This window comes from Apteryx mantelli, chromosome 2, assembly GCF_036417845.1.
Source record: "Apteryx mantelli isolate bAptMan1 chromosome 2, bAptMan1.hap1, whole genome shotgun sequence".
Taxonomy (NCBI): Eukaryota; Metazoa; Chordata; class Aves; order Apterygiformes; family Apterygidae; genus Apteryx; species Apteryx mantelli.
The window spans coordinates 112,988,741-113,009,249 of record NC_089979.1 but is presented as its reverse complement, the minus strand read 5'-3'; the positions used below and the strand labels follow the sequence as shown (position 1 = coordinate 113,009,249).

General features: G+C 37.8%; 1 protein-coding gene across 1 annotated transcript in view; it reads left to right on the top strand.

The window, feature by feature from the left end:
- POU6F2 (POU class 6 homeobox 2) overlaps positions 1–20,509 on the top strand; it is a 312,693-nt gene that overhangs the window by 39,916 nt on the left and 252,268 nt on the right. Inside the window, exon 2 of the mRNA XM_013955696.2 lies at positions 19,276–19,447. Within this exon, the coding sequence (XP_013811150.2) occupies positions 19,276–19,447 (172 nt within the window). The remainder of the gene's footprint in view (positions 1–19,275; positions 19,448–20,509) is intronic.

Here is a 20,509-nt window from a genome sequence, read left to right as displayed (position 1 = left end):
ACTGGGAAAGTGTTGAATCTAATCTATGGGGAGTTTATTTTAATACACTGACTAATATACTTTGCTTTTTATACTAATTAGTTCACCATCCTGAAAAGCTACTTTTTCATACTTTCCTTTCTATTCATTTTAAAATGTTGGAAAAATGGACATGTAAATTAAAGCTTCCTATAGACATTTTTAAGTTGTGCAACCAGCACTTATTCAACATATCATTCTAGGTCTCGCTGATATTTGCAGCATTACGAGGGTCATATTTTCACATAGATGAACCATTCATGGCAATTTCTCCAATAGATTTGACATGAACATTCTTTTCTTTGATATCAGAGATATAAGCTTTCTATTTCTGTCCTATTTTTTTCCCAACCGACATATTTATTGAGGCTATTGCAAGCAAAATCCCACTTTCCATTAATATTAGACTTCTCCTGGGTGTGGGTTGTCCCCCCCACCATCTCCCCCCCACCCCCTTGCAGAGTTTCAGGCTAATAGAGCAGTATGGGGGTCCTGGTCAATGACAGCTTACATATGTGTATATTAATAAAAACAAACCTCTACACTTTATTTAGAATTAATATGTCAACAGATACACAAGTGTGCACATACACATGCAGTGGATAATATGCATATATGTATCACTTTGAGTAGAAGCCTTCGTGATTTCACTGCTGTAGATCAACAAGTAGCATTTATTGATCTCTTCTAACAGCAGTTCTAGTTCCAGAGAAGATTTTGATTGATTGTCCTCATCCAGAGTGAGTTCTTTCTCCATCCCTCTAGAGTGTTCAGTGGCATTGGCAACAGCTAGTGTGGAGACAAAAGATTTCTCTTTGAGGAAAGGACTTTAGAGTGTATAATTGTGCTTGGATTCCAAATAATTTTTTCAGTGCCCTTTCCTATTTCTATCTAAGCAATTTGATACACCTCTTATGCTAAGAGTCTGTAAACTGGTGGTGGTAATATAGATATTTTATGTCACACCTGCATTCTACAGAGTAAGATGACGACAAATTAAAGTACTGAAAGGAGTGGAAATATGATTTGTGCTGTTTCTGTTTCATCAGACAAGTCTTCTTCCCTGCTACCTTTTAAATTAAAGCCAAAGTTAGTGTTAAAGTTGAGGAATATTTTGTTTTTAAGTATTCCAAGCATTTAAAGCATGGAAAATTCTATTTTAAGAAGGTAGATAAATACTTAAAAACACTGTAGTTTGGGGCCTTTAATATTAAACTGTAAGATGCCTTACTGTGCATTTCAACATTAAATGCTTATTGCAATGACTGTTGCCTGCCCAGGTCAAGAGGTAAGAATGCTCTTGTTTTTTAGATAAATAAGCTACTTAGCCACTTACTAGTGCTGGATGCAACTGCTGAATTTATTTTACAAGTCAGTTTTTGGATCACAGTCACTAACACCTTGCTTCCTTGATAAGCAACTTGGACTGTCCTCATCCTGCCCTATTCTCATCTTATCCTGTGGTCTAAATGATCACAGGCATTTTATCTCAGAGTTCCCTCTACCTGTTGAAAGAAGCAAAAAGAAAGTGAGTCTGTCCTCCACCTTTTGCCTTCCCTTCATAAACTGAATTGTTCACTGTGGAAGCATGAAGGGGAACTATATGAATGCCACTACTACCTCCTATGAAGTTCTCCATCAACCGGATCTCTTGGTTAGACTCAGTTAGACCTCCAGGTTTCTTCAGATTACTCTAAAGATAAATCTCAGGCTGTCTTCAACCCTTCTATAAAAATCCCACTCCCTCCATTATTGCAATGCTGTTTTTTGTTGTTTGTTGTTGTTTTTTAAAACAACAGTTTTCCCCACACAAAGCCTTATATGCATATGTTTAAGTGCCCAGAAAAACAAGACTGCTGGTTGCAGACTTAATCATCTCTATGGAGTTGTTTGATATCTCAGTCATCATCCTGGTTTCTGATCACTTGCTAGAGTGGCTTATAACAAATTACCCTGATTACAGAGCAAGAACTTCTGACAAACTAAAACACAAAAACCTGCTTGGAGGCTATTCTGCAGTAAATCTATGCTTTGCAATGGTGCAAATGGTAGATAAGCCTCATACCCTTGCAGACCTAAACTGCCCCGTCAGTTGTACAGGTCCCTGAAAGCAAGGCTTTGCCTTGTGGGGCTTAAGGAAGGTCTTTGCTCCCTGCCAATCCAAAGAAGCCTTTTCTGGCTCCAAGATGCTGCCTGACTCTGGATGGCACTATGGTCACTGTGAATGGCTGGGAACTCCTTCAGCTTTCTCCTAGGAAGCACATGTCTGAAATTTGGCTAGTCCTCACCCCCACTATTGTTTGCCTTTACCCTGAGCTTACAAAATTTGGCATAAGAAATGAAGCCCCAAGGCAGGAGTCTCCATGCACAGATTGCTAAAACAAGGTCTACAGAGAACTTTTCTTTTGAGCTGCATTGTTGTCAAGGTATTGTGTTCCTTCCTCCACCTCAATCATCCGATTCAACTGTTCAGCGTTTTGAGGGGTTCCTTTTTCTTTTCTTTTCCCTGTGTGTGTGTATGTGTGTGTTTCAGTTGGGTGTTATGACACTGCCTGATCTGAATTACAACAATAAATTAGCATAACTCTTGCATGCTCTCCAATAATCCATGAAGCAGAAACTTCCCTCACATAGGCTAGCATAATTAGATGTGACTTACTCAAAGCTTAAGTCTTTCAGTAGACTGGACCTCTAACTTTTAAATATTTTCACTGTATATAAAGGTATTCTGGGTTAGTAATAAGCTTTCTTGAGCTATGAGAAACCAGAGGCACATTTTTCATGAGTGAAAAATGCAGACTGCATACACTTTTTTTTTTTTTTAAACCTGGGTTGCAAACTAGGAATTGTCTGACACATTTTTCCCTAAGTTTAAGTTTTGGTTGGTGTGTGTGTTTGTTTTTCCCCTCTTTGGTCTTCAGAGTGTATCTAGCACTCTTTGCTTGCAAACAAATGTTGCCAGCTAAAGCAATGGGATTTGAAGCAGTACAGGAAAATACAAATAGGATGTCACTGAGGAATTATTTAGAAAACAACCTCACTTTAACTATTATCATGAGGATTTTATAATGTCTATGAGCATGATAGTTCTTTGTTTAAAAATAACACATCAATGTAAGAAAGTGTGCAGAGCAGGCATACTAAGCAAAGTCAAATTTTACTACTGTCATAGCTGCATGATCAACTGGGAGACTAAAGTGGACTCTGCTGTGCATAGTCATTATCTGTGCTCCACCTTCTAGACCACCTTTGCAGTCTCTTTGCCTTCAAATGAAGTGCCAGATTGCATTTGCAGAAGCCTAATGAATGCAGTAGAATTGGAATAGGTGTTTCTGAGCTCATGATTTGTTAATGATGTTAATGTGGTGTATTAGGCAGAAAGAAACCCGCTTTGATAGTGAGATCCTAGGCTGAGTCTGTAGAGGCAGCCCTTACAGGGAAGGGAATCCACTGCTTGCTTGCAAACCAAACAAACTTCAGAAAGACTTTTGGAAAGAAAATAAATGAAAAACTGTATGTTCTCATTTTGATGTTCGTTGTCAGTGTAGTGCTATGTTTTTAAATCTTTCTCTGGTTAGTAGTGCAAAAAGTACTCTTCCATTGACTCGCAACAGTTTGAGGTGAAAGACCTTGGTGGCTTGTCTTAGACTATAGCAGACGTTGTTGCTGCTGTTGTGGAGTTAGAGTGCATGATTGCTCACTCCTCTGTATTATGCATTTCACTGTCCAGTTGAACTTTAAATATCACAAACAGAGCTTTTCTTACTTGTCTCTTCAGGAGAAGGTTGTAATCTAAGCATTTGCTGTTTATTCTTTCACTTGTAATGCCCATCTTATGCCTTCCCATATCATTCTCATCCTTTTCCTCCTACTTAGCTCTGTGGCTGCCTTTGAGCAATTTACCTCCACCGCTGGGCTCCAGTCTCACAAAATCTGATTGTGAAAGTGTTCCTATGGATTCCAGTGTGTATACTCAGGGCAGGGTTACGTGCTTGAAGGATCAGTTTATATCTTTCAAATAGAGATAAATGACTATCATATCCTACAAGCCATGATTTAACTACAGCATAAACATGTCTTTGTTTTCATCACAGCAGTTCAGTTCCTCTGTTGTAATAAATTTGGTTGATCTTCTTGGAGTGCTTTTCAGTATGTTGTCATCTTTTTGTTAGAGATCCTTGAACATGTACGTGGCCACCAGGGCATCTAGGAGAAAGAAATCCTGTTGATGGAGTTACCGTGCAGGGAAGTATGATCACATTGCAGGTAATGTGATGAGACATCCCTAATAAATGGGGTTCAAGGTCCAGCATCACTATGGTTTATTTGTAATGTTTCACCTATCTTGTTTGTTTTAACCTTTTTGCTTTGTATATTGGTCTTCCAAATCATTTTGATATCATAGGAGCTGTACCTCTAGGTACTTTTAAAAGTGTTACCTTAGCCGTATTAGTTCTCCTGAGGGAGAGAGGGGGAAATTAATGAATTTTAATTTTGCAATTTCTTGTTATAATGAGCATGTGTTCATTCATTCATTGGTTCTTTCTTCTTTCTTGAAGTCCATAAAAGAACAAAAAACAGTGGCAATCTGAAGTTAGAAATCTTATTCAGAAAACAAGCCCAGTAATTTGATCAACTACTAGTATTGTTAGATTATCTAACTAGATGATTTAACTAGTATTTTATTGTCCTTCTCCTCCTATTATTTCCTGTTCTCAGTTGCTGTGCTAAGGTTTAAAGGTGCTGGCACCAGACTGGGGAGTGCTACAGAGTTAAGAATAGCCTGCTGAACAAGGGATTGTGCAGGTAGCCATGTGAGACTTTAAAGATCATAAAGGCTTAAACTACTACATAAGGCAGATTTTGATGTGATAAAGCCCAGGGAATTGCTAGTTAAGCATGCAGTTCATGTTAATGCATCCCAGTCCCTGGTGAGTTGCTGATTAACTGAAGTAGGTTGTAGCATAGCCCCTTTCTAGCTTTTGACTGATACGTGGGGCAGAATTCAGTGTTTCCTCCCGTTTAATATATGATCCTAGAAAATGGGGAAACGGTCCAACAATTTTTTTGCTAATGGTTGATCTAGATCTTCTTTCTATTTTATTAACTTCTGTTTTATGCAACATTTGGAATACCACTCTCATTATATGCTAAAGCCATGTGTAGTCCTCATCATTCTTTAAAACTAGCATTACCTAAATGTTGTGGGTGTTTTGTGTTTGGGTTTTGTGGGTTTTTTTCCTCCTCAAGTGCATTCCCTTCAGACTTTAAGGCTTGTAGGTTTCCAAGCTCCCCACATGAAGACATAAATATGAGCCCAGTATATAAGCTCAGTTGTGTATGTTAAGATTTGCAGCTGCAAGACAGGCAGAAGAGGGCACTTTGTGAACTGCTGGTAGAACTAGACCTCTAGTTTTACTTGTGTAGAGGTAACGGTTCCTCTTTTCTCTTCTACTGGAGTTTCCTCTACTACGTATGGAAGATCTGTGTGCATATCCTAGTGCAACAGAACTGGTTACCTGCCCAAGCTAAGTATCTAGTCTGAGGCTATTTAATGCTTTTGGTATTTCGACTGCCCAGGTGAAACAATTGCGTGTGTGAGGAGGGATTTGATTCCATGTAGGAGCTATAGGCCATGGTTTACTAGTAACTGTACATGGGCGTGTGGGTTTATTACTTACTGTGTATATTCTATTGGAAAGAAGCTAATACTGTATGTGGTGGTCCCTTAAGTGGCATTCTTGTGCTCCCTGTAAGTGCACATAACTAATCCTGTAGTCCCTAGGACTATAGTTATAGTCCCTAGAACTAATGCCCTACTTGTGAGTGCAAACATTGTAGCACATTCATATAGAAAAGGAGCTTTTTCCAAAACTATTGTGGCTGCTATTGCAGTAATGGGATATCAAACAGGCAAAATTGTATGTGTTGTCAATGGCTACAATATAATTTCATTGACTTACAATGTTTAAAGTGAAGACATGATGGTAAGCTTATATAAGGTGTCATGCTGAAGTAATTGCTCACCAACTTGATTTTATGGCCAAAGAGAATGTTTTAATATCCACATGAATTCTGAGGACAGTCTCGCCTACATGGAAACAGAGATCATAAGGATGTGATTAAATGTTCAGATACTATAATGCTGAGAAATATTTAAATAGTCTGGGAAATAAATAGATGAAGTAAGTGTGGGTACAAGTAAATGGGAAAGTTGATTTTAAATCTGTGAATAAGAATTTGATCTTAAATGCAAGCAAGCAAAAAAAGGGGGTGGTTTAAGTTACTGGTTTTACTCACCCCAAATGTAGCCAGTCTTATTTCATTCTTGCCTAAGTATTTTTGTTTACATTTTCATTACTCCAAAGATTTTGTTTGTTTGGCATTTTTCAGTCCAATATACTGCGTTGGAGTCAGGTGATAGAAATGAGCCGGCGTTTGGCCCCGGAGGAAGCACAGGAGTCCATGAGGACTGAGATTTATATGGGACAGTCAGGCTGTGAGAAAAGGGAATTCAAGGAATGTTAGGGTTATGCAAACAAAGTTTCCCTAACTTTTAGGTCTGAATAATGCAAATTTTCAGGAGGGAGCAACTGCTACTACTACTTAAAATATGAGCAAATGCACGGGAAGAAATTCTCTATAGGTTTAGGACTAAGAACTATCCACTAAGGTTTTAAGCAGAAAGGAAGAAAAGGAAGGAGAATAGGGCCCAACAAGCAGAGAAGAGTCCTACTCTGCTATTGTTTTACAGTGCTTTACAGTACTTCCAGTTCCCCTTCTCTGTAAGGAAGAGCTTCTGCCTTCCTAATTCTTCTCAAGATTTTCAGACTGGGAGGATGGAGGGCACATGTTGTACCAATGAGTAGCAAGAGGGCAATAAAGGAGTCTTTTCTTCCTAGATGGCCCTCTGAAACTTTCCAACATTTCCGACGGAAAATCAAGAACCGCAGCTGCTCTGTGTTTGCCTCTGCTGCCTGATCCATCCAACTCTGCTGTTTTAAGAGCAGTGAAATAGAGCAGAAATGCCATCCAGTTAGGATATGAGAGACAAATCGTTGTAGCTGTGAGGGTTAAATTGGATATGTATGGTTTGACTATTTGCTCAATATTTGAGAAAATGAGTATCTATAGATATCAGAAGCAGGTAAATGATGAAAGGAAGTTGGCAAAAGGAATAAATGGAAGTATTGGAATAAAATTAAGAATGGGCCACTTGAGAAAAATACAGTGAAAAATGTAAACACATACAAATGTAAGTGTATTGTAACAGTAAAATAACATTAAAATTTGAGTAATGTTGTCTGAGGTATGGGGTTTTTTAGATGCAGCTATATAGGATGAAGCCCTAGCAGAACAGATCAGGAAAGACTTCTCTACAAACTTTGTGGGAATAGACTAGATTAACTTCCACATTTTCACAGGAAAGCTGAAAAGTCAAAACGACACCTTTGCACTGCTCTATCTCTTTTTTGCAGATCAGTAAAATAGAATAGAGATCAGGTGGCTTTGGACAACCATGCATAGAAGTTCAGTGGCAAAACTGAGCCTCCAGGTGCCGGCTCTCCTGCTCTAACCACCAGGTGGCATTCCTCTTCTCCCACAAAGAAAAGGCCATTTTCTTATTTTTTTATTTTTTTATTAAAAGAGGGGTAACAAGGAGAGAAGAAGTTGGCTTGAATACTAATATGCTCTCACAAATGTATTGGTGTGCTCAAGCTTGCAGGAGGAAATGCAAGTGGCTCTTTGCCTTTGTATTTACAAGCTGTAAATACACATTATATTTTTTGAATATAAAACAGTTATGATATATGTGGGCACAGGAGTTAACTTGTTCTTAAAAGTAAAAAACAAAGATAAAACCCACACATTTCTCAAATATACATAATTATTATGCCAAACACAAAATTAATTTCCACTTTGGGATAGTGTATGAAAGTAATATGTAATGAACAAATAATGCCAGATTGCAATCAGAACTCTATAATATCCTGTATACTTTTTGTTTTAGTCTTCTAACCTTTTTTGACCACTTTAAAGTTATTAATGGCTATTTTTGCATTCATTTTAGGTACACTAGTGTTTCCAGACACAGATTTTGTAATGATATGCATATTTATGCATGTTTTGTGTAATCCTACATATTACTAAAAACCATGCAAATCATGCCGTGTCTCTAATATTAATTTTTGGAAGAAGCACCTATGTTGAAAAATGACATGTATTGTGTTTATTTAAAAAAAAAAAAAAAAAGCTCAATGTACAAGGTTGGTAGCAGGTTGAAAAATAACTTGAGACCAGTAATATTATGAAATTGTTTATGTTGACTTACGTTAATTAAAGCAGCTATACTACATTTAGGGCCAGCTCTTTGAAGTTGTGTTATTGATTTCGGTGACGGGAAAATCGGGGCCCTTGCCTACATCTCCGTGGCTCTTCACGCAGAGAATTGAGCCTGCATTTGCTCCTACTGAAAGAGATAGCAACAATCCAAAAAGCTTCATTGTGAAGAGGGATCAGGGCTACTAACGCACCTCCACGCGCGCACCTCCACGCGCGCACCTCCACGCGCGCACCTCCACGCGCGCACCTCCACGCGCGCACCTCCACGCGCGCACCTCCACGCGCGCACCTCCACGCGCGCACCTCCACGCGCGCACCTCCACGCGCGCACCTCCACGCGCGCACCTCCACGCGCGCACCTATCTTCAGAAAGATTTTTCTGCTGTTTCAAGCAGAAGGGAGTCAAAGGCATTTGTTACTTTCTGCTGTCTAAGGGGCGTAGTGATAGTTACCCTTTTAAGGGTGAAACTGAGCAGCCCAGCAGTGCTGACCAGTTTGCAAACAACAGGAGCAAGCAACAGAAAATGCTTGGTTTGCATGTTTTTTTTTGTTTTTTGTTTGCTTTTTTTAACCTTCTGATCAGGTTTTCTTCCTTAAAATGTTGGTTGTTTAGAAGGAGATCCCTTAAAAAGCAATAGGAAGCCAATGACAAATAATTGCAATGGCAACTAAAAAAAGCCATCTAACAAAGAAAAAAAAGTCCATGTAGGAAAATGCTAACATATCTGAGAAATGCTTCATTCATTGTTTATTGATAATCCAGTTACTGTAATTGCTGCTGAAATGATCAGTAAGTGTTTTGCTGTTTTCCCTGTTGTAAAGCATTAAACAGAAAGCTGCTGTTACACTGCTTTGAATTGAAGTAGTCCTCCTATATGTCCATTGCGTAATACTGTTACTGCATGTGGTGTTTGATGTACCCTACCCTAACATAATAAATGAAACATGTTGGGAGTTTGCAAGTATACCAGCAGCTTCCAGCAGATTAAAGCCGTTGACAAGAAGCATGACACCCTTCGAGCTTCAACTTCTTAAAGAAAACCAAGTCCTTATGCAGATTTCATTAGAACTGTGAAGCTGTTACAGTTAAGGATGTGTTGAACTTAAAAACATGTTTAATTAGAAATTAATATGTTGAGATCTGTAATGTGAAAAGAAAAATATGGTACCCAGGTGTTGATGAAGACCTGGTATTAAAAAAAGTAACCCTAAAGATCCTCTGTAATGATTAAAAAAAATTGCACTCATTTATCAATGGGAAAGGCATGGAAAATATAAAAAGCATAACATTATTGATCTGCAGTATTTGTGGCATTATTAAGTATGTTTAGCAGTTATAACAGCAGGTTTTTCTGTCAGATGAGCTCAACATAGGAGAACCACAGGAAAAATGATCTGGAATTCTTGCTCTTAACCTGGTAGCTGCACATCTCACTGTAGCGTCTGGAAAAAGAAGAGAGCGTATTAGTGTAAGTGAGGCTGGGTTCAGGTGAAGCTTTCAGGTTCCTTCAACAGATAGGCTGTTCTCTTCTATGTATAAACAGATGAAAGGAAATAAAGGGTAGTAAATCTGAGGGTCTGCCCCTAGAAGGTAGCAGTAGAAATTATGTGAGAGAAATTTCCTGTACTTGTCCCTAGAATTCAAGTTTCATATTAGTATTAAGGCAAGCAGGATGAAGCAGGTTAGAGCACCACCAAAGAGCTGAGCACCTCATTAATCACATAAATAATATTAAAAATCAAGGTTCTAAGGTCCTAATTTGGATTCAGATTTTAAAAGCTTCCAGTGTTTAGGAAGAATCTAAGGCTGACCTTCGCGCTTGCTTCAAGCTGACAAAAAAAAAAACAACTTGATATGGAAATGAAGATTTGCTAGCAATTTTTGATTCTGATATTCTGGTGAAAACTTGACTACTTCTTTTTTTTAATGTACTCTTGTTCATAGAAGATGTTGAAAAGTTCACAAAAACCAATCAACCGTATTTCCAATCTGGTTTAGGTTGTGACTGTGTATTGGGCAATGGATTGCAACTGGTTTTAAAAGTGACATTCAAACCTAGAGTTAGATCAAACTGGATTTAGATTAGAACTACTTTAAAAATCTTTAGCAAAATTTCCCTAGAAAAGGTCACTTCATTGCACTAAGACTGATATGTCTCTGTTCTAATAATTTTTTCTCCTGAAGGGGTTTCTTTTCTTGTCTTTGGAATTTCTGGTGAAAGACGGGGAGATCATCCCAAAACAGCCCCTTGATATGGCCTTTACCTAGGTCCATGATCAGCTGCAAACAGATCTTGGTTTGGGTTTTCCTACATCAGATGCAAGTGGTTGAATTAACAATTAGGTTAGATCATGGTTTTATCCATGCTGTGAATTTTCAAAAATTCAAGCTAATGGTTTCTTTGTCTTACAGCTTGCAAATCCTGAAATGTTACATAAAATCAAGGTTTTTTTTCATTTTTTAAGTAGGAAGTAAAGTGTCTCTTTCAGTTGCTGTAAGCCACTTCTAGGCTGCCTAGTCAAGTTTCTCTCATGATCAATAATAAAAAGGTTTGTTGTTGTTGTTGCTTTGTGTGGTTCTGGATGTGCCAGTTTCTAAAATAAAGTATTTTAAATCAAATTCTGACTTTATCTCTTTCCCTCCCCCACCCCCATGTTTCTGGTACATACATGGTAGTGGACAAAATCTGACAAATAGAAGTACAGGGAAACTATATTTAATACCTTATTTAAATTTATAATTAGGCTAAATTCATATCATTGAATGCTTTGTGGTGTCAATCCCAATGAGCAATCTTTCACTCAGGAAAAACTAGCTCTCAGCATGCCATGAATTATCTTATTGCATTTCTTAGTCGCAAAGAAGCCATATAGGGACTGTTTCGTCCTCATGGAGAGCAGAAGGATCATTGGTGGAAGGAGCTGTTAGCATATGTTCTAGGATCAACTGGAAAGAGGATGAGATTCGGAAAGCCTTGTGTTTTAGGTCCTGTCCCATGTGCCTGTGCTGCCCCTTCACCCTGCCAAATGGAAGTTACTTTGTTTGTTTGTTAATTAAAGTTGCACAATTTTCAGGCTAGTCAAAGAGCACTCATGTGAGGATAGTGCAATGGTTGGGTGAGCAGAATCAAGTCTCCTTTGTGTGGTCAGTATGGAGGCTGAAACAACCTACTGTGAAATAATTTTTAAGGTGAGTGAGAAGTTTGTGTTGTGATACCGAAGATCCTTTAGACAGCTATAAATCTGTTTATTACATTAAAGTGGAATGGTAATTTTTTTCCTGGGGAGTGACAAATACCTTTATTGAAATGTTTTAATATTTTCTTTATGGAAGAAAATATTGTCTATTCTCTTCCTCTTGGTAATGGATATTTTTTCAAATCTTCTGGTAAATTGGCCCCACAGTACACAAGGCTTAGAGAATCTTGGCTGTTCTTACAGGCTTATAATTTTCCTGCAGAATAAAACTGACAAAGTTGTGGGAATCATCCAAAATTGACTCATGTTAACCTAGAATTAATAGAAGAAAGTTATGTAGCTTCACCCCATACATGGTAGAAGCCTTTAAAGATGGAATGGTTTGTAACAAGAGAAGCATGATTCTTAAATCAGACTAATAATTGGGTCAGAAGCCTTAAGGTCAGCTCCAAGAGTAAAAGCAGCCTTCAAAGTAAAATATCTGTGCTGTGTGTACTCTGGCAGTAGTGATTCCTAAATGTCATGTGGGTCAGGGAGAACAGAAGGTCTAAATTCCTGTACATGAGTCTTTCTTTCCCAGCCAGTCCCAGAGATTGGTCCAGAAAAGCGGAGATGCAGCAGCCTCCCCCAATGAGGTAGCTGCTCCTCACTTGGTCTATGGGAAAACCAACATCTTTTGCCTTTCTTGCCTGTGTGAAGCATAAAACATGACTTGCTGTATGAAGCTGCTAGGTTTATTTTTATAATCAACTTGGGGTTTAATCAGTATGAAAACAAAATCATGACCTAGCCATTCACTCCTGTGCACCTGTATTTGTATCCCCATTCTGCAGCCTTTGGCTGGCGTGCTCTGGAGCAATCTGACCAGCAGATTAACTAGTACTTGTCTTGTGAACCTTTCGGCTTACTCCCAGTAGGTGTAAGAAATACGTGAAACTTGTTCAAAATAAATTGTTCTTTTTTTTCCTTATTTTTAAGGGGGGGAGGGGAGGAAATACATATACTGGGGTATTTTTTTTATTATTTGAAGCCAAGTTGAAGTAGTATTCCAAGCTCAAGACATAACAATTCAAGGAACTTTGCCACATCAAATTTAGGCTTAAAATATTTTAACTTAAACGAATCCTAAGATTAAACTTCAAACCTTCATGAGTTTCTGAAAAACATGTTTTCTGTCAGTGCTGGTTAGTATAACATCTCTGAACTTATCAATGTTTAGAGGATCTCCAGTTAAAAAAATAAATGAAAGAGACCATCCTAGCAGGATTGACCAAGCTATTAATCTTTAAAGAAATGAAAATACCACAGGTGGTGAAAGTCTCCTTAACTTCCCAAATTAAATCATTAAATGAAGTGCAGCATTATTAATAACATGATTATAGTTAGGCAGTGGACACTTCTTACAACCTTGTTTTTAACTGGATTTTTTTTTTTTTTTTTACTGCAGCCGGGACATTAGCTGTGAAGATGAATGTCATTGCAGAAATACAATGTCCAAAATCAAGCTAGTATTGAGAAAAGGGAGAACAGAACCCTCTCTTCTGCTGCAGAGATTTTCATAAGGAGATAAATATCATTTTAGTTGAACAAAAGTGGGGGAATATTTTGGAAGATAATAAATATATTGAGTGAGGAGAGCTGGGGATAAATTAGCTCCTTGATATAATAGGAAGGAGTAAGAGGCAATACAGAAAATTTTAGTGAGTTAAATACAAGTACAGCATGACTGGCTGTATGCAGCTGCTAGATATATTTTTATACCAATAAACTCAAGTTGATTATAAAAAATAAAACCATGACCTAGCCATGAATATGAATATAAGTAAATATGTAATGCAGTATAAAGGAGTACAGGATCAAAGCAGTGAAGGGAGATCAGTGATCATATATCAGTAATCTTGTTTGTTATAGAAACATCTGTCTAAGGATTATGGTACAGGTGGCTGGGCAGAAAATGAAAAGATAATTTTCTCTATGACTTTTCCAGAGGAAAGCACAGCCAGTGGGTAGAAATGGTCAGAGGCTGGCAGGGGTCAAATAAGGTTGATTCAAAACAGTTAGTTTGCATAAACTAAGCTATGGATAGGTTGGGATAGTAATATCAGCACATCGATGACAGTAAATAAAACAATATTCAAGGAAGAAAGAATCTGTAAGAAGTCTGTAAGAAGTTCTTTTAATGGGGGGGGCAAGTATACCTCTTGAATCAATACGATGAAGGAAGATGGACTAATTCGTAAGAGGACCTAGGGAAAGCGTAATCCTAAATTTCATTGGTACTTGAGACAAAATGAAACAAATTCTTTCCTAGTATAGGTTTTGAATGAGGAATACATTTAAAAGATTTTCAGCTCTGTCTTCTGGTCTTAGCATAGGTTTATTCAAGGTTATGATGGTGTGTCCTGACTTGATCAAAAAATAAAAACCCTACAATCTGAAAATGTTTTAGTGTAGTCATTAAAATAAAATATGAACAGCATAAATGTTTATATTTGCCAGTAGTATAACTGGAGTGTTTGTTCAAACATATTCTTTGTGTCTGTCCCAAACAGAAGTCTGTGCAAGATCAGGATCCCAGAGGAGGGCACGATTTATTTCCTATTTTGAAAAAAATGCAAAAAATTAACTTTTAGGTATTTTTAAGCCAAAGAAGTGAAGACTCTACAAAGTAAATTCAAACTAAGGATAAAATATATGAAGCAAAACAAAGGATTGTTCTTTTTCTACTTAATTTAAAATTAAAAAGAACAGAATTAAGTCCATAACATTAACAGTGCAGTGAGTGTAGAATTTGGATCAAAGGCTAAACCAGTGCATAAAGCCTTCATAAAGCTCCATCATCACCTAAGTCCTACGTTAAGGGTGGAAGTAGCTTGTACTCCCATTTTTAGAATTCTGCCTAGGGCTTGTTTCTCACAAAGGCTGTACAGTAGTTTCCTTTAAAGGCTGTCTTTGATTACTAAATAGTTTTTGCTTAAAAACTGCACCTTTACCTTTAAAGTGCAGGGGCAAGACTCAAAATAGTGATAAATGTTCTCCTGTAATTTATATAACGCTGCAGATGAGAAGTATGGAAAGGTTTTGACTTTTGAAAGAAGGTCTGTAACCAAAACTAACTTGCATTTGCAAATCCACATTTATTTTACTGGTAAATTAAGCACAACAACTTCTTTAAGAAGTAAGTCTGGGAGTGGTAGAGCTAAACAGAGGTGTAGCAGCTATTGCCAGCTAAATTATAGGAGGAATAAGCCACCCTTAAGGGAGACGCACAGCAGGGGGAACCACTTACTGCATAAAACTGTCAGAGAAATTTCATAGAAAACAGGACAGGCAAGTCTGGAAATACTGATGCTGGTTGGACAAGAAATGGATGACAAGTTGTATGAATGCCTACAAGAGATAAGTGTAAAATTTGTTTCTACATGTGTGGTATATGCACATCTATTTTGAGTAAGGGGTTTGTAACTTGTTAGTTTTCACATAACTAGAAATCTGTTCTTATGGTTTATAATGCCAGGTGAAATTCTCTGCATTATTATATTCGTTTTATTTAGCACTGCCTGTTACATAAACCCTTTTCAGAGAGTTCATCTTGCTGGGTTTTTATGCATTCTTAAACTTTTCAATTTTGTTTGTGAAAAGTTAAAACTTTTGTGTGGGTGTCAATCAGTGAAGTTCCTGTGCTACCCTGCAGACTCTAACCTCATCTCATCACCTTCCAGAAAACAAACACTTAGTGCTGAGCTCGCAGACATCCAGGGCAGGGAGGGGAATGGATCCTGAAGGGATTATCTGCAAGAGATGCATGGTGATTTCTTGGCCTTGGTAACATCCTCTCCAGCACCTTGGCTCCTCGCTGTGCCTGACTTTGTACAGGGGCTGAGGAGGAGGAGGCTGATAGGCCTGCAGCTGGCCACTCTGAAAGATGTAGAGCGGCTACTACTGTGTCTTTTTTTAAGGGGAAGCCATTGGGAGGCCTAAGGAGGACCCTTCCAGCCCCCAAGAAATTTTGCAGGCTAGGTCACTTGCTATGCACTGGAATTAGAATTTATGCTATCTATAATGTGATTATAGAAAAATAATAGTTTTTATTCATGCAAAATTCACTGCAGAAGAGACACATTTTTTTAATTATTAGAAGAAATTGAAGGCCTGAAGACAATATGAAGTTAAAAATGCCCCTTTTTAAAAGTATGTTTTTGAAGGAAGCAAATCTTACCTCAACCCATCATTTAAGTGATTTTTATTTAGTCTTCAAGTAGACCAGAATTTTAGACAGCACCTAAGCTGTCTGCTTATAGGGAAAGTTGTCATTCATTTGCCATTTGACATAGAGAGCTACCCTAGAGGTTAACTACAGGTCTGGTACAGTCTGAGGGGGAGGGTGCAGCAGTTTCTGTTTCACTTTTTTACAGTCCTTTGAGCTCTGTGTTTGTAAAACTCTTGTTTTAAATTTGTGGCTAGAAGTCTGCCTAGCCATATGGGAGTCTTTATTTCGATACTCTTGTGGTCTAGGTCTCACTGATATCTTGCAGCAGTGAGTTCCAAAGGCTTTCACTGCTAGCTGTCTGGGGGGGGAAATTTTATATATATATATATATATATATATATAAAATTTTAGTACTAGATATAAAAATTTTCCATTTCAGTAGAGACCCCCATGCACCTTTTTTTCTTCATGAGAGTTGAGATAGGGTGGATACTTCCTGATCTACTTTTTTTTCCTCTGCCACTTATTATTTTGTATACTTTGATCATGCTCGTTCTTATTCATTTTTGTCAGGTAAACATTCCCAATCCTTTCAATCACTTTATCATTCTCACTGCACATCGTCTTCAGATGCGTCTTCCTTTGTTCATTCCTGGTTAGCCCATCTAAGTACTCCAGATGAGGCCCAACTATTGATGTACATACCAGGTAAAATCCTGGCCCTGTGGACGTTGCTGGGAGTTCAGCAACATCCAGAGGGTGAGGTTTCTCCTAGTGCTGTCACATTTTCTACATTATTCTTTATCCCATTTTTCATATATTCAACTTGAAATTTTGTCAGATGAGAATTTAATCTGGAATACTATGGATTCAGCATTTTCCCTTAAATTGCTGGTAATCCTGAGATTAGCAGTGTAGCTCTGTGCACAGGATTAGTTTCTTCCCCAAAACAGTTTGATGATGAAAAGGATCAAATTTTGTCTTGATTCACGTTTGTTATAGAGCCACACTTGCCATTAGTTTTGAACAGCTGGAACTGAGGGCATCAGCCCAGACTTTGAAACAATATTATTTGTATTCACAGTGACCTTTAGCTGGAAAATCAGCTAAAATACATTATATAGCATATGAAAACAAAAAAATCTTGCTTCAGTAAATGACTTTGTCCATAATATACTCTGAAAATAGGGCAAAATAAGCCTGCATTTCTACGGTATTTGCAAAATCTGTGAACTTCTGTTTCCTCCCGAGAAACCTCTAAAATATGTTCAGATTGTTACCAGCTAATAAATACAGTAAATGAAATGTTAATAAATCACCTGCAATTTAGCATAACAATAACATGGATTGACCACATTGATTAAATTGATTATATTTCATATATTTACAATATGTAGACACAAGCCCAATTTATTTTCTGAAGAGTTCAAGGTAGGTATCATTGGTTTAAAAAAAACAAAACCAAAACAAAACAATGGAGTAATGTTTGTGGTTGCTATCTGCAATAATCTAATGCTGACAGAGAGCAGTATTTTATTTAGTAATTAACAGTGTAAAGGGGAGAGAAGCTGTCATGTTGGTTCTTAAGCTGGGGAATGTGATGAAAGATGATATCTGCGATCTCATCCTTTCCACTTGTTTAGGATTGTCAGGATGAGAAATGTCAGCATTATGAAAGCTCAGCTCTGCTCTTGATATGATAAAACCCTTCAAAAGCCAGTCTTTCTCTCCCTCTCCCCCCTCCTTTCTCCCTCTCCCTGCACTTGCTTTTTTATTTATCCTGTTTTGTTAGATGGCAGAAATATAATTCTTTTCTTTCTTCCTATTATAAGCCACCATTTTTGTTTTATTATATGTTTCACAACCCCTAATGCCCCACTGAAAATTACCTTGTTAAATGACAGTGTTTCAAAGCCATGAATCCTTTCCACCATTCCCTCAGAGGTTTGAAACAGTCAACAGACTGTAAAGAATAAATAATAAAAAAGTATTGATTATTTTGATGACTGTGAGATTCAATTAAGTATTAATTTTGCCCTCCAGTGGACCTATCAAGGTATTCAAAAGGGAGGATTCGGCTCAGCTAAATGTGTGCTGAGTGCTTCAGCCTTAAATAGGGAGAAAATGTGTTTACCTACAGTATTTGAAGAGGAGTGCATTGATGCACGGAGTCCAATATTTAAGTGCTGTGCAAATTAAGCCCTGGTGACAGTGACATTGTTTTCAGTGATATGAGTATTGACTAAAGAAGTGCATTTGATGACAGCTTAAACTATTTGTATTGATTAACATTTTCATAGATTATCATGTGTCATATCAAATTCACTTTTCAGACATGAATACATTAAAAAACCCATAGGCAAACATCGACCAATGTGACAACGGGACAGAGAGAACATGCTAACCAACCTACTTGCTCGCTGGTCACCTGTTCTCTGCATAAGAACCATTTAGGCATGAACTTTGCAATAAATAGCTGCCAGATAGCACAACAAGGTCACTCGTTCCTTTCTTTTCTTTAGTTTTTCTGACTCTGGTTTCCATGCTGTCATGATATTCTACCTCTTAGTTTGCAAGCGGAATAATAGAGTGTGCTCGGAAATAATGCCTGACCCCCAAATGTCCTCAGTGAGCAGAAGATAAAACAGATCCAAATCGTCAAGAAAAAACTTAAATATATATATAGTAATATTTTATGGGAATATAATGTCCCAAATACAAGAATAATTGCAAACTGTTTGTGTAAGTATCTTCCCTGATTTTTTCTTAAAAAAAAAATGGTTTCTGTATATTTTATTTTAAAAACAGAAATATGTGTTTGTGTGTGTGTTTATGGACTTTTGGAGCATAGTATCCCAAAGACAAGAATAGTTAGAAATCTGTAGCTCTATTGAATGTCTATAATGGGATGGCTATTTGTTGCTGTGTATTTTCATTGACGCACTTGAATGGTTTAAAAAAAAATTGTGATTTTGATTTTGTTAATGTTGTGCAGCTGAGGATGCCTCTTTACATCACTGTGGAATGTTCACAGGGTGCTCCTCTTCTGTGGTGTTGGAGCTTACAGGAATTTCTTTTCTTACTACGTTAAGGACAGCGCGAGGTGTAAAAGCATGCACACAAAAAAGCACATCCCACAATTAAAGCTGTGTTGGTTGTGTTGCTTTCATAGAAGTTTTTCTCCAAAGCATCCTGAATCTCTCACATGCTAGTTGAGCTTTAATAGGGTGGGGAGTAATGGAAAACTCATTGGATCTGTAATAGCTCTTCACTTGACTGCAGCCAGCAATAACAGCAGGAGCAGCCAGAGATAAGAGAGAGAGAGAGAGAGAGAGAGAGAGAGAGAGAGTGAGAGAGTGTGTGTGTGTGTGTGTGTGTGTGTGAGAGAGAGAGAGAGAGAGAGAGAGAGAGAGAGAGAGTGAGTGAGAGTGAGAGTGAAAGAGAGTATATGCACACCAAAGCCGCCACTTTTCCCCCCCCTTCGCTCTTTTTTTCCCCCATTCTAGGATCCAATGATAGCTGGACAAGTCAGTAAGCCCTTGCTGTCACTGCGGAGTGAAATGAATGCAGAGTTGAGAGGTGAGGACAAGGCAGCTACTTCAGACAACGAGCTGAATGAGCCCCTGCTTGCGCCTGTGGAATCAAATGACAGCGAGGACACTCCCAGCAAGCTCTTCGGTAAGTCTGTCTAGGTATTTCATTTCATTGCTACCATGTTGTCCGGAAGAGCAATCTCCCCCCGTTGTGGTCTTTTTGTTTGTTTTTTTTTCCTGTTCACTCAATTTTCTTGTAAGTACCAAGGAGTAGCTTGGAGCGTGCAGGCATGCAGCCACACGCTCCGATTCCAACTGGCTACCAGGCTGACAGTGTCGCATCCTGAAAACTTTTGTCAACAATGAACTTATTTTATGCAAGTTGCAGACATCTTTTGTTTTTTTCTTTTTTTTCTTTTTTTTAATCTGTGGTCTCTAATGCCAAAAAAAAAAAAAAAAAGGAAGAGAAGGAATCTTCTTTCTTGAAATAGTTCAATAACATTTATTGCTGTAAGTGCTAATCCTCGTGTCTCACATGCTCAGCCTTTTCTAAAGGTGGACTAAACTGAAGAGTAAGCATTTTATATGGTAAAGATAAAGCTTGGTGAAGACAGCTAAAACATTCCCATAGGAAACACTGTATTGAGTAAACAAAGGCTACCAAATTCTAAAAACATTAGATCTATATGCAGTACTCTTAAGTTAGAAATAAAATATTTCCTCTAAAGCATGTGCGAGGAGAAATTACTTGTTTACTTTTTATTTTTTAAAAAGTCTAACTTATGCCTGATAAAAATGTAACCTTTCATAATCAAAACAAGAGCAGTAAGAGTAACACTCCAACACAGACATCTGTCATTCTAACAGATGACACCCTGTAAGCCAACTCAAGCAACTCTGATCTCTAATCAGAAAAGGGAGCAGAGTTGTTGAGGCACATGCTTGAGTGATAGATGTTGATAGATGTCTGAGCTGGAGCAGCACTACATGGTACATAGTGACATTTTGGGTTTAGAGCGATTGCTCTCCTGAAGGAGTTCCTTTTAATTATTTTTATTTGAGACAAACCTTAATAGAAACAGAGCATTTCCTTATTTTGCATGATCCTATAGGTGGAAATTTAAGGGGGAAAAAGACCTTATGCAAAGGGAAAGCAGCTTTAAGGAGAGGGGGAAGGGGGAAGAGAGCCTGTTTTCTAAGATTCAAG